The 15,021-nt window shown below is 43.5% G+C and overlaps 1 protein-coding gene across 1 annotated transcript in view; it reads left to right on the top strand.

The window, feature by feature from the left end:
* The window catches only part of smpdl3b (sphingomyelin phosphodiesterase acid like 3B), a 47,959-nt gene extending 37,205 nt beyond the window's left edge, over positions 1-10,754 (top strand). Inside the window, exons 7-9 of the mRNA XM_039740368.1 lie at positions 2,315-2,495; positions 5,397-5,530; positions 10,317-10,754. Coding sequence (XP_039596302.1) covers positions 2,315-2,495; positions 5,397-5,530; positions 10,317-10,676 — 675 coding nt within the window. The 3' untranslated portion in view covers positions 10,677-10,754. The remainder of the gene's footprint in view (positions 1-2,314; positions 2,496-5,396; positions 5,531-10,316) is intronic.
* The last annotated feature ends 4,267 nt before the right edge of the window (positions 10,755-15,021 follow it).

A 15,021-nucleotide genomic window follows, 5' to 3' on the forward strand; every position in this document is an offset into this window, starting at 1 on the left:
ATAGATAGATAGATAGATAGATAGATAGATAGATTAAAGGCACTATATAATAGATAGATAGATAGATACTTTATTAATCCCAAGGCGAAATTCACATAATCCAGCAGCAGCATACTGATAAAAAACAATATTAAATTAAAGAGTGATAACAATGCAGGTATAACAGACAATAACTTTGTATAATGTTAACGTTTACCCCCCACCCCCCCACCGGGTGGAATTAAAGAGTCACATAGTATGGGGGAGGACTGATCTCCTCAGTCTGTCAGTAGACCAGGACGGTGACAGTAGTCAGTGGCTGAAGCTGCTCCTCTGTCTGGAGATGATCCTGTTCAGTGGATGCAGTGGATTCTCCATGATTGACAGGAGCCTGCTCAGTGCCCGTCGCTCTGCCATGGATGTCAAACTGTCCAGCTCCGTGTCTACAATAGATCCTGCCTTCCTCACCAGTTTGTCCAGGTGTGAGGCGTCCTTCTTCTTTATGCTGCCTCACCAGCACACCACCGCGTAGAAGAGGGCGCACACCACAGCCGTCTGATGCGTACACAAACAGCTTACTGATCTGTACAAGCCAACATCCTTTGATGAATTTCAGCAGGTTTCATAGTTGGCATAAGTGAGATTCAGGTAATAGGTCACCATATTCTAAAATGTGTAGGAAATTACAAAAGAGATTTAGCTTTATGTATTTATGTATATTGAAAAAAAAAGTTAAAAGAGAGAGTAAATGAAGAACTAAAGGCGATTTGAAAATTACGCTGTAACTGCAACAGATAGAAGCTGATACAATATAACGCGTTTATGATGGCTTATGGGTACTTTGAAAACGCACAGTGCAGCGCTCTGCTGTTAGCCTAGTTCAGGGATGGGCTGCAGGTTTTTGTTCCAACCCACCTTCTTAAAGAGAAGTCAATTATTGCTGATGAAGCACTTATTGCTCAAGAGACATTTTAATGCTTCATTTTAGTGGTCTTGGTTGATAGATAGATAGATAGATAGATAGATAGATAGATAGATAGATAGATAGATAGATAGATAGATAGATAGATATGAAAGGCACTATATAATAGATAGATAGATAGATAGATAGATAGATAGATAGATAGATAGATAGATAGATAGATCTTTATTGTCATTGTCACTTTTACAAAGGAACAACGAAATTGAACGTTCCCCACCTTTAATTTCTTATTTCAGTCTTAAACAGCTGCATTCACTGTTTTTAATGGCACCTTATTAGCATGGTAAAAAATGAGGCAACAGAAAAGAAAAAGGTTTGTGGATGGCCACACCATATACTGAAGAAATCTGCAAAATAAAAGAAGCATGTCTTTACAGATCGGAGTTCACAACTCAACTAACAGGGTGAGTCTGTTCTATAAGTATGGTGGATAGGAGGAAGAGGTGGAGTCAGGGCAGCCGGAACAGGAACTGATGTGGCAGGGAGGTGAATTCTGGGTACCAGAAGTGATGTCATCAGGGCTGGTCTGATGTGATGTTAGTGGGTGGACAGGTGGTGATGTCACCGCGAGGCAGTGCCATTGGCTGAACTGCAGAGGAACAAGAGGAGAGGGGATCAGGTGAGAGTGCCAGCCCTCGGTCTGGCTGATGAATAGCACTGTGTGAGCTTGTAAACTGTCCCCTATGCACACGTGTGTGACATTAGCAATAAGATTCAAATGACAAATTTGCACCTGTGTGTGTTCATCCTGCACTATTTGGTTTAATAAAAAACTTAAGAGAAAAATGTGACAGATTGAAAATTATCTGTTTTAGGCATAAAATCATTTGGATGATTTAATTGGAAAGGACAAAATCAACAATATATGAAGCTAACATTGCAGACTAACAAGCCATGAAATTAAATAAGGTCTGAGGCTGGCAAGGATTGGTTTCTAATTAAACTATTGGGCTGGAAAGAAAACCTACAGCCACTGTGACCCCAGCAGGATCGACTAATAGCAGAGTGCATCTTTGAACTACCCATAAGCCACTGCGAATGTGTTGTATTGCGTCAGCTTCTATCCGTTGCAGTTACCACATAATTTTCAAATTGCCTTTACTTTTTAATTTACCCTCAAATCTAAAAGAGGATAAAAAATAAAAACAATCATCAAATTAAGAAACAATACAGGAAGCGATCTTGTAATCACAAGCACATAACCCAAAATGAAGGATTGTGACAAAGACTCCCCAGCCCTATCACTCTGAACACACTGTGTCCAGGCGTTTATTAAAGATTTTATTTGATTTGTCTTGACTTGTGCTCCACTGCATGAGATGGCTGATGGTAATTTATTTTGTTATCTCATAGGTTTATATCATTGGACACGTTCCTCCCGGAATGTTTGAGAAGAAGAGGGACACATTTTGGTTCAGGCCCAATTATAACAAGAAGTACATTGAGATCATTCAGAAGTATCACAGCGCCATTGCAGGGCAGTTCTTTGGGCATCAGCACACTGATTCCTTTAGGATGTTCTACGACAACAAAGGTGAGATTTGGTCTCAATAACAGTGGGTTCCCAATTTTTTCACTTGATTGTATCTGGAAGGTCCAGCTTGTGGTAAGTCAGTATGGTGGTTTAACCAACACGATTATGACAAAAGAACACTCCACGCAACTCCGTGAAAAGCACAAGTTAGGAAGATATCCAAGTCACTGAATATCCAGTTAAGAAATGGAAAGAGGATGACACCGCTCTAAATCTGCCAGATCACCCACAAGAACTGGGCGATCAACAAGAAGAAGATGATAAGTGGGGGAGGCCATCAAGAGACCTCTGAGAACACTGAAGGAGTCACCAGCTACAGTGGCTGAGACTGTGCAAACAATAACTGTGCCTGGTCGTCTTCCCCATTCCCATGAGCACACCACAATTCTTACTCGTCTTCTCTCTATCTCCACCACTCCTCTCCGGCAAGCTTCGTCCACTACTACCCGACTCTGGCTCCCAGAATAGTGTCTGCTGGTCCCTTATTATTGGTCACCCGGAAGTGCTCCAGGTGCTCGTTGACCTGCTTCCGGTAGCACTTCCGGGTGTGGCAGAAGGACCTCCCACATGGGGTTAGGAATACTTGCAGCACACCCTGGCGGTGCCCCCGGATCCCAACAGGGCTGTAACGAACTCCAGTTCCCATGAAGCCCTGCAGGAGTCTGAGGTACAGCTGCCATCCAGGGGGGCTGCCATCTAGCGGTCTGGGGGAGGTGATGCTCTGTCCACACTTGCTCCCCCGGTTACAAATACAAGTATTTTTTTTTTTAACAAATGTTGAAAGTAAAGCAGTGTGCCTAATATGCTATGACAGTCTTACAGTTTTTAAGGAGACATTTTCAAACTAAGCACAGTAAGAGAGAAGTTGGGAGAACAGTAAGTTTGGAAGTAATTTATCAGAAAGTGAATTAATAATAATAACAATACATTTTATTTATATAGCTCCTTTCCCATGCTCAAGGCACTTACAGAATATAAGAAAGAACGGCTGGGTATACAGTATGTATGTATTTATATAGCATTGTACAAAAAAATAAATAAAAAAGATTAAGTAAAGTCTAAAAAAGCCTAACAGACAATATAATTGATGGTTCAGCACAGACACACATACAGGTTACATGAGCATCTTGACAGAGAGGTAAACTGAGAGAAGGGTAATAAAGTCAGGTCCTGAACAAATAAGTTTTGAGTTGTTTTTTAAAGGAATTCATGGAGTCAGCTGACCGGATTAATTTCGGTAGGTCATTCCAGAGTATTCAGGCGCTATACAGCTGAAGGCCCTGCTGTCACCCATGGAGTGTAGATTAGTGTGGGGCACAACAAGATTACCAGAATCAGAGGACCTTAGTGGGCGGCCAGGCACATAGTGATGGAGAAGATCACTGATGTAGTTTGGTGCGAGGTTATTAAAGGCTTTGTAGGTTATTAGTAGGATTTTATATTCAATTCTGTAAGACACAGGGAGCCAGTGAAGACGGAGCAGGATGGGTGTGATGTGCTCGCTTCTGCTGCTTTCTTTGTGTATCACAGTTATATAGCTACCAATAACTTGAGCATCATAGTTTTCATCCCCTTTCTCTCTACGTTTAGCATTCGCTTGCTCAGAGGTTGATGCGCTTGCTGCTTCCTGAGCAGCTCTTCTTCTCTCCACTCTAGCGGCCCACAGCATCTTTTCACGTTAAAACTGATTACGTCAGTGTTTGTGTTGCAATTACTTTGTACGTTTTCTTTAATTTTTCACTTAAGCTGGCACTTAAGTCTTCAATCTGCCTTAAGAATGATTTAAGACATGAAGAGGTAGGGGAAGTGACGGTGAAGGCGGTACGGATGAGAATGGTGTCCATATGCATTTGCCGCATGGCTGCCCTGATGGCTGCTGCTGAGAGTTGATTTTACAATAAAATAAAAATAAAAAGAGGAATAACCTTGGTGGTCAATCGTCACCCTGAAAGCGGACAGTAGATGTCATGTAGTATATGTGTATCAAATTTCTGGCCAATAGTTCAAATGATTTGCGAGCGACAGGTGATTTAAAATCCTGGATAGACAAATGAACAGCCACAGTGGCGTATTATATAAATGATGATATGACCAATAAATGTATTTTTGTGTAAAAATGATTTAGCAAATTTAGATTTTTTTGTGGGCGGCACGGTGGCGCAGTGGTAGTGCTGCTGCCTCACAGTTAGGAGACCCGGGTTCGCTTCCCGGGTCCTCCCTGCGTGGAGTTTGCATGTTCTCCCCGTGTCTGCATGGGTTTCCTCCCACAGTCCAAAGACATGCCGGTTAGGTGGATTGGCGATTCTAAATTGGCCCTAGTGTGTGCTGGGTGTGTTTGTGTGTGTCCTGCGGTGGGTTGGCACCCTGCCCAGGATTGGTTCCTGCCTTGTGCCCTGGGATTGGCTCCAGCAGACCCCCGTGACCCTGTATTCTGATTCAGCGGGTTAGAAAATGGATGGATGGATGGAGATTTTTTTGTCACATGCGGCCCGCTAGAGACCTTACATATGTCTGTGTGAGAGAAAAGTTTGCCCACCTCTGCCCTAAGAGGATGCAAGCAGTCTGGCTTCCGTCAACATCTCAGACTCATGCAGGTTAAGTGGATTGGAAACTGGAAACTGGGAAGGCTGACAGTGAGTGTGCCCTGTGAAGAGCTGGCACCCTGTCTGGGTTTAGTTATTGTGTCTGAGATCACAACCTTGTACCGGAGTTTTTAGTTTAAAGAAATGAATCGACTCTTCAGCAGATGCAGACAGTCCAGTTTCCTCTCGCGTCTAAAACGCATACAGATAAGGATGAGAGGAGACCGATGCGAAAGAAATAAAAAAGTCAAGTAAGGAAAAAATGTATCACCAACAATGAATGCCATTTCTCTTTTTCCTTTTTGCTTTCTAAACACAGGAAACCCAATAAGCACAATGTTTCTTACACCTGCCATCACTCCTTGGAAGACAACTCTGTCTGGTGTGGTAAACGGAGCAAATAACCCTGGCATCCGATTGTTTGAATATGACAAGGACACCCTGCTTGTCAAGGTAGGCCAAGTCTCCTGCTTCTCCTCCTCTTCCTGCTCCTGACATGATTGACACTGAAAGCTGTGAAGGTCTCAGCGTCCGACATTGTGTTTGCAACATGGCAGAACTCGGTCAGCAGAGGAGATACAGTAAGAAGAGAAAACTATTTGGTCATCCATGTTCTAAACTTACTAACTCCATTTTAGGGTTCTCTGGTGACCTGTAGGGAATTCTGACACCACTTGTTATAAAGCAGGTGGTCCTTCCCTAAATACAGAAATAAGGTCTCATCTGTGAAAATGTTAAATTTCACTGTTAGATGCTTAAAAAACGAACACCCTGCCTGCCTCACATTGTGTCAGTTTAGAGTCACTAAGCGGCCTAAAGGCCGGGATGTACTTGATGCTACGCGATGCGACATTTACACTTGCGGATGATGCTGCTACACAAGCAGTGTACTTTATGTAAATGTGGAGGTCTCCACCAGGCGGCAGTGTGAGATGCTGTTGTGAAGGTGGTATGTGGTATGTGAAACCTTTAAGTGTATCGCGTCACTATGAAGGTGAATATGCGACACTTGTACTGCCCATGCGAAAAATGGATGAAGAAAAGCAAAGGGAATACTTTCATATGTCAGCATTTAAGTTTGATGATTTGCTTCACCACATCAAGTCATTTCTCAAACATCAAAGTACGCACATTGATCCTGTTGGAGCCGCAATGCGGTTTGTCGTCACACTGTGTTATCTTGCAACGGCTGAATCCCCATTTTCCGGTTTGCACGGACGTATCTGTCTCGACTTTGCTTCCATTTTGTCTTGCACGTTTCCACATCCACTGTCAAAGAGCTGCTGATTTGATTCCAGCTGTTTGCCACTATGGAGATGTTGATAGTAAACAACAATGCTGACGTCACGTACCAAAGCACACACGCCACCCACGTTTTTGCTGGTAAACACGTCGTGTTAATTTCTTATGACATGCTCAGAGGACGCGTTGAAAGAGCGCAGGGAATGCACGGCAGCCATGATTGCATGCATGTGAATGTTCTGAGTGTCAAGTATATCCTGGCCCTAACACATCCAAGTTTGGGAAGTGAGGTAAGACACAGGCAGAACATGCAGACTTCACCAGGATTCAAACCTCTATATCAGGGAATGTGTGGCAGCAGTGCTTGACAGCCTAATGTTCTCAAATGGACTGAATTTAATTTAAAGGCGCAGGAGTCACGGCCTATCCCAGCAGCATAAGGTGGGAACCACAATTCTGTTTCAAGGCTCATTCACATGCAGACACCCACAGTCACACTGGGACAGCTCAGGGTCATCCTTTAACCTAACACACACATTTATGGGAAAACTGGAATACCGGGAGAAAACGCCAACACAGATATGAGGGAAAATGTCAGTCATTTTCTAACTGGGTGGCACTGTGGCGCAGTGGTACTGCTGCTGCCTTGCAGTTAGGAGACCCGGGTTCGCTTCCCGGGTCCTCCCTGCGTGGAGTTTGCATGTTCTCCCCGTGTCTGCGTGGGTTTCCTCCGGGCGCTCCGGTTTCCTCCCACAATCCGAAGACATTCAGGTTAGGTGGATTGGCGATTCTAAATTGGCCCTAGTGTGTGCTTGGTGTGTGTGTCCTGCGGTGGGTTGGCACCCTGCCCGGGATTGGTTCCTGCCTTGTGCCCTGTGTTGGCTGGGATTGGCTCCGGCAGACCCCCGTGACCCTGTATTCGGATTCAGCGGGTTAGAAAATGGATGGATGGATGGATTTTCTAACTGACTTAGTCCTGAACAGGGTCTCCAGGGTTAGGGGGTGCTGTAGCCTTTCCCAGCTGGCATAGGGTGCAAGGCAGGAAAGGGATGACACATAGACACACCACCCACTAGGGCCAATTTAGTGTCACCAGTCCACCTAACTGGTGTCGTGTCTTTGGACTGTGGGAGGAAACCCACGCAGACACAAGAAGAACGTGCAAACTCTATGCAGAGAGTGCAAACCCTGATCTCTTTCCTGCAGAGCTACCATTGCGCCACCGTGCCACCCAAGCTCCAAACAGGTTACAATGGGAATGGCATAGCATGGTCGTGATAGATTTTGCCCATTAGTCATGGTAGACTCAGTTTTCAAACTTGATACAAATTATAAACCTGGATGAGGATTTCTGGGAAGTATTTAGGATGCTACCTTGTGCAAGGACGTGAAACTGTGTGCATACGTCTTTGAGAAGTTGGTGGTCAACCTTCACAGGCAAAGGGAACACCTGCAGACTCCACAAAGACAATGACTGAGCATGCGATTCAAACTGAGACGGCGAGGTAGCAGAATAAACTACTAGGCCTGCTCAGTTTATAACAAGATATATGTTGAATATACTTTTTATTTCTTTTAATATAATGAACTGTTATGTATATATGAGGGTAAATCAAAAAGTAAAGGCAATTTGAAAATGACGCAGTAACTGCAACAGATGGAGGTAGATGTATGCAGCACGTTTGCAATGGCTTATGGTGAGTTCAAACACGAACAGCCCGACACTCTGCCATTAGTCTAACTGAAGCCAGCGTCAAATGAACATGGACGCTCCGCTGTTGAACAACACGCCGTGTAGTGAGATTTCTTTGGGCAGAGGCAGTGAAACCTGCTTAAATGCACCAAAGGATGTTGGCTTATACAGATCAGTAAGCTGTTTGGGTACCCCAGGTCATCATTCACCATGGCACATGCAGATCCAAAGCTGTGCAGCAACAGCGGACAACACAATCTGTAGGTCTGTTGTGATGAAGGCCTTCATCATGTCAATGTAGCCTTGTGTGTGCGATGTTGATGGTCGACCAGCTCGAGCTTCATCGGTTACGCTTGCTCTTCCTGTCTGAAACCTTCCTACCCATTCATAAACATCTTGTTGAGTTGTAGATGTTTTCACTTCGGTGCTGAGCCAACATCCTTTGGTGAATTTCAGCAGGCTTCACTGCCTCTGCCCAAAGAAACCTCACTACGGCATGTTGTTCAACAATGGCGTAATCCTGCAGAGGAGCGTCCATGTTCATTGGACCTTGGCTTCAACTAGACCAGGGGTGGGCAGTGTCGGTCCTGGAGAGCTGCAGTGGCTGCAGGTTTTCATTCCAACCCAACTGCTTAATTAGAAACCAATCCTTGTCAGTCTCAGACCTTATTTAATTTTATGGCTCTTTGCTCTGCAATGTATGGTCTTATATCGTAGGATAACATCCAAATGATTTGAAGCCTAAAAAGGATAATTTTCAGTCTGTGACATTTTTCTATTTAGTGTTTTATTAAACCAAATAGTGCAGGATGAACACACAGAGATGTAAATCGAAACAAGCTAGATGGAGAACTGCTGGCTCCTTTGTCATTTACATCTTATTGCTAACTAGCAAAATACCCGCGCTTCACAGCGGAGAAGTAGTGTGTTAAAGAAGTAATGAAAAAGAAAAGGAAACATTTTAAAAATAACGTAACATGATTGTCAATGTAATTGTTTTGTCACTGTTACGAGTGTTGCTGTCATCAAGGATTTGATTATCATTATTTCTTTCAATCAGGTTCATATTTGGAGGATGTGTTGTGTGCAAGTTACATTCTGTGTTTGTCAACCAAAGATATCAGGTTTCATTCATCGAAGTGTTCACTACCCAAATCGGTACTCGTGAATCTAAGATGTTTAACGGGCATTCCCGGTATTAGGTTGTGGATTTGCCTGCGAATATTTAACGGCAGCGTGTCTATGAACTTAATTTAAACTTCAGCTTTACACCTTGCTTTCCTATTGATATGTCTACAAAGGCTTGTTCAGATTCAGATGGTTGTTCCTTTCTTACTGCATCAATAAACACCTCGTCTTCCTCTTTATCTGAGACATCACACACTGCATGCACAGGTTTACCTTTCCCAGACCTGCAAAGTCAGTTCACGTGAGCCGCTCGGAGTACATGCATCAAAGGTTCTCAGCTGTGCTTGTAGTATCTCGTGCGATCTTGCGATGTCCACGGCTTTATTTAATGTTAGCTCAGACTCGGCACTTAAAAGTTTCTCTCGCACTTTTGCTGAGTTTGTGCCAAACACTAGTCCATCCCTGACCATCTCATCTTTGTTTGCATAAGGACAGTCCTTCACCCGCGAATATTTCGCAGCAGCGTGTCTATTGGATAGCTGCTGGCGGACAGCCTTATATGGGCAGGCACTGATATGAGCTGCGTCCCCCATCGTCACGCCTCCCACGGCAACCGAGCTGCAGGCTATGGCCATATATATGTATGTAAGTAGTTCCAGTTATGGCCGTTACGCATAGAATTTCGAAATGAAACCTGCCTAACTTTTGTAAGTAAGCTGTAAGGAATGAGCCTGACAAATTTCAGCCTTCTACCTACACGGGAAGTTGGAAAATTAGTGATAAGTGAGTGAGTGAGTTAAATGGAAAGCAACTATTTAAGATTGAAATAAGCAATTAAAGGTGGGGAACCTTAACAAGTGAGACCACTAAAATGAAGCGTCAAAATGTCACTTGAGCAGTAATTGCGTCATCAGCAATATTTGGAACAAAAACCTGGAGAAAACCGCGGCTCTCCAGGACCAACATTGCCCACCCCGATCTAAACTGACGTCAGAGCGCTGCACTGTGCATGTCCAAACTACCCATAAGCCATCACAGACGCGTTGTATTGTGTCAGCTTCTGTCTGTTGCAGTTACAGTGTCATTTTCAAATCGCCTTTACATTTTCATTTACTCTCTCATTTAACTTTTCTATGTTTAAACTAAATCTCTTTTGTAATTTCCTACACATTTTAGGATATGGTGACCTATTACCTGAATCTCACTTATGCCAACCGTAATTCTCCCCGATGGGAGAAGGAGTACCGCCTGTCAGAATCCTTTAACGTTCCCGATGGCTCACCCGTCTCCATGCATGAAGTTTTACACAAGATATCCACCAAGGAATTCTACCTGCAGAAGTACTATCAGCTGAACTCGGTGAATTACGACCTGTCAGAGTGCAACGCCCACTGTAGAGCTAAACACGTGTGTGCAATCAAGGAGGTGGACTTTAGCCGCTATAAAAAGTGCATCCTGGAGAATTCATCCGTTCTGATTTCCGTGATGTCTGTTTTTTGGATGCTACCACTTGTTGTATTAGGGGAGATGGTATAACAACGGAAACGCTGGTTTTAAACTCACGCCTATACCATCGTTTTGTAGCGTAATAAATCATGCATTTCTTATCTGTGATATTAAGGGCACATTTGCATCATTTGGTAAATCCTCTGGTGAGGTGGTGTGAATCTCATGTGTAAATTATTTGCTTGTTTTCTCAACAGCGCCAGTACATTGAAATATTGACTCATTTACAGGAACTGCAAAGGTAGGAGAGTGCGGATGAGAAAAACAGGACATGTAAGGAAAATCAACCAGTTGGCAAGGTGTGATGGCGTTACAGAGTGCCAGTACATTTACCTTTTTGAAAATCAAAGCATTCAGAGTACAAAACACTTAAAAGAAAAAAAGAAAAGCCAATCAGGTACAGTAGGATCAGTAAGATCAGAGATCTGCCGAAGATCAATAAGGTACTGTAGGTATTCCAGGACAGTCCGGGGGGGGGGTCACATACAACTTAGCACAGTTTCTTTTTAATGGGAGAACCGTAAGATGGGTGGGCATGTATACAAACAAAAAAAAAAATCACAAGAAAAAGCAGTAATGGTTGTATCCTTACCGTGGTGGTAAATGTTACGTGTCCTGGGTTTGAATCACACACCCAGTTACTTGCTGGGTGGAGATCCAACATTCTACCTGGGTCAGCGAGAGTTTTTCTTCTTGAATCCTGAAAGACATACAATACAGGCGATTGTTTCCCACCTTGTGCCAGATGTTGCTGAGGTAGGCTTTGACACCCCACAACCCTGGATGATGCACTTCGAAGATCTTCACTTGCTCATTTTTTCTTATCCTCTGGTCTCGTTATAGTTAAGCTAAGGTAAGTATTGTTAAGTATAAGTATATATATTATGATGGGCGGCGAGGTCCCATGCCCGGCCGGGACGCCCCTTCAACACTGGATCCGGGGGACCCGCCATGGGATGCACTCTACATCCCCTGGAATGTGTGGTGGCAGCCCTCCTGGGTTACATCAGGGCCACAGGTGTGGGACTTCAGGACTCAGACCTGTTGGGCTCCATGGCCACCACCCAGAGGAGCTGAACGGCTTAACGAGCCTCTGTGGGCTGAAATGCAGCCACACCCAGAAGTGCAGCCTAATTAGGCCAATTACCACCTGGAGCACTTCCAGGAGGACTACAAAAGAGTCTGCAGCCACTACTCAAGGGCCAGAGTTGGAAGGTTGAGGATGAGGAAGAAGAAGAAGAAGAAGAAGAAGAAGAAGAAGAAGAAGAAGAAGAGGAGGAGGAGAGAAGTGTGTTGTGTCTCTTTGATTGTGTTTTTGGGACTGTGTTGGGCCTGTGGGACATGGGGAAGACGTTCTCCATGGCTGAAAAGAAAATAAAACGTTTTTCAGTTTATACGTGCCTCCGTGTCCATCTGTGTCGGGTCAGGCACCTATATAGCGTCTTTTTATTATAATATATATATATAATAAAAAAATCTTGGGAAGAGAGACGAGATGTGACTTTCTCAGAGAGACACTTTTACGTCCCGTGAGACAAGACTTTGCGCCAAGAAATAAAAAAGACAAATAAAAGTTAAAGAGTAGATGACTAAGTAGAACGTTGTAAATAATTCAAAAACGTTGGCACAATACACATGCAGAGCAGGTTAAAGATTATGGAAGTACGAAAATTTGAAAGTCTCAAAAAAAGGATAGGAAAGATCGCATTAGCGCAAACAAACTGAAATTATTACCCAGTAAAATAATGGAACAGCAAAAAGAGATTGAATATATTGTTTGGATTTAAACTTTAAGACAGAGACTTGTAGATCATCTAATTCATGTAGCCATCAGAGAAAAGTAGTGTTTCTTCCCAATGAAGAGGCGTATCCGCAAGAAATAAAAGTTTTGTTGTTTGGTGAAAGTGAAATCCACATACGCGAGCGGCAGAGACACAAAGAGGCTGGCACGTAGCACAGGCAGGGGGTTGGCGAGCGAAGCGAGCAGGGAGCAAAGCTCCCTAGCATATATATATATATATATATATATATATATATATATGATAGCTGTGTAAGCCGTGTGGTAAAAAGCCGGGGTTCCTAGAAACTATTGAAATCATCAGAAAAAAATTGAAATGTAGAGATGTCAGGTAATTGAAAGGAACTACTCTGGGCATCTCTCTCTCTCCTAGGAGGTTTCATTTTGCCAACGTGAATGCATCGCTTGTGTATTTAGCGGTAAAGCAACTTTGTCTTTCTTCTGAGGTTTCGTTTTGCTGATGTGCTCGCCTCGCTTGTGTATCCTCAGAGGTAAGGCCCTTAACCGTGACTCCATTTTTCACTTCCGGGATGGACACACACACACACTTCCACGCGTAGACGTTTATATATAAGATATATATATATAAGTATAAAAAAAGTAATTTAATGTAAGTATATTTTAAGTATAAGTATATACTAAGTTAAGTATACTTCAGTTGTCCTTATAGTTGTTATCTTGGGATATCTCTTATCTTTTTTGCACAGTTCTTTGCATGGCGGTTGGGTTTCTCCCAGCTGATTTGCATTAGCTGAAGCCTCCATATCTTCTTCATAAGCAGTCTATGTGAGCGATCGTAAACTGAGGCGTGCCATAGTAGACATAATTATAACGATGCAGATTCGCTCCACCCTCCCAGAAATAATAATGGGAGCCTCCGTCAAGAGTATTGGGCCACGACAAGTGCATAAGTGCTTTTAAGATCAATTCAAAGAAAAACCAAATTTTGTATCTTCTCATATTAAATAAAGAAAACCAAATAACTAATTCAATAAATAAATAAAAAAATAAATAACCCAAAGGTAAAACAAAGTCAGGATCTACATTTTTGTAAAAATTCACAGACACGAGGTATCCGTGCTGCACCTCTTCCTCTGCTCTGCCGTAGCAACCATCCTTCAGCCAGTCGCCATCTTGTCTCTCTCAGCCTGCTTTATCTCCATCCTCTGCTTTCTTGTCTCCTTCAGCCAAGCATTTCTGCCTTTACTGTCTTGCCAACTCACCTTTCCAGGTCTCGCAACCCACGGTCCCTTCCATACACAGCTTAGCCACAACTGTCTCCTTTGGCGCGTTTTCCATGACTCCCAATGCTGTTTTCTCCCGCTGTCTTCCTCTCACAACAAAAAAAGGCACCCGTCGGATCCCTAAGGAGACCTCTAATCATCCCTCGTTACCTCATTACTGTTCAGCAGAAACAGATCCATCCCAACATCATCGATCACACGTTCGTCCATGGGGCTCCTGACTGCTTGCCTCCGCTCCTCTGTATGGGCTGACAGAGTATTAACATTACCTTTTTCTCTCTCTGTTACAGTTATTTCAGTTCTTTCTGTTCCCTCTTGTTCAACTCTCCCTTATGTACCATATGAAGCCAATGAAGCGATCAAGACAGATCACCATCTCCCACGTGCAAGTGCGCCCCGTCTCGATCGCTCCACCAACTCCATACAGCTGTGTGCGAGCCCACACACCCATAGAGATCGAGCCGTACGCTTATTTATTTATCAGTCCTAATGACCACTTGCTGCTTAGCTGTGGATCCATTTTACAAGAGTAATAAAATCAAAGGCTCTCTTTTATGTAACATCATCTTCTCAAACTCAGTTGTGCAGAACACCATGCTCTAATTATTCTGCCCTTAATAATAAATGTGGACAAACAGCCTGTTTCTTGGCCATCTCGACCCATGAGTAGAGTCAGGCTACCATTTCGTTATAATCCTCTTGATTTAGAATGGCAGGTGGGCTCCGTTTTTGTTTAAGGCCAACTATAAGAGAACACATGAAGAGTGTTTTAGGAGAAACCAACCAATCAAGCGTCACCTGAATGCCACGGCCTATGGGAGTATTGCTACTGATCATGTGCACCCATCATGGCCACAATTTACTCATCGTCTAATGGCCACTTCCAGTATGGCATCCCACCACGTGCACAAAGCGAAAGTCGTCTCAAGCTGCTTTCATGAACATCACAATGAGGTCGGTGGCCTTCAGTGGCCTTCGCAGTCACATCATCTGAGCCTAGTAGAGCACATTTATGATGAGGTAGACTGGGAGATTCACAGAAATTGTCTGACACACTCATGTCAGCATGGACCAGAATCACAAAGGAATGTTTCCGGCGTCTTGTGGTGTTATTGTAGGATGAGGAAGACTCACCACATTCATTATTGGATTGGTCTATTCAGGCACCTTAAGATTAACACACACACTGATCCTATTCACATCATTACACTTGACTGATACCACAACTTAAGACGAACACACGCACATACAGACGCGCACAAAGATACTAGTCACACCATTACATACGAGAGATGCCGCAGTTTAAGATTAACACACAGATCCTAGTCACACC

This window comes from Polypterus senegalus, chromosome 17, assembly GCF_016835505.1.
Source record: "Polypterus senegalus isolate Bchr_013 chromosome 17, ASM1683550v1, whole genome shotgun sequence".
Taxonomy (NCBI): domain Eukaryota; kingdom Metazoa; phylum Chordata; class Cladistia; order Polypteriformes; family Polypteridae; genus Polypterus; species Polypterus senegalus.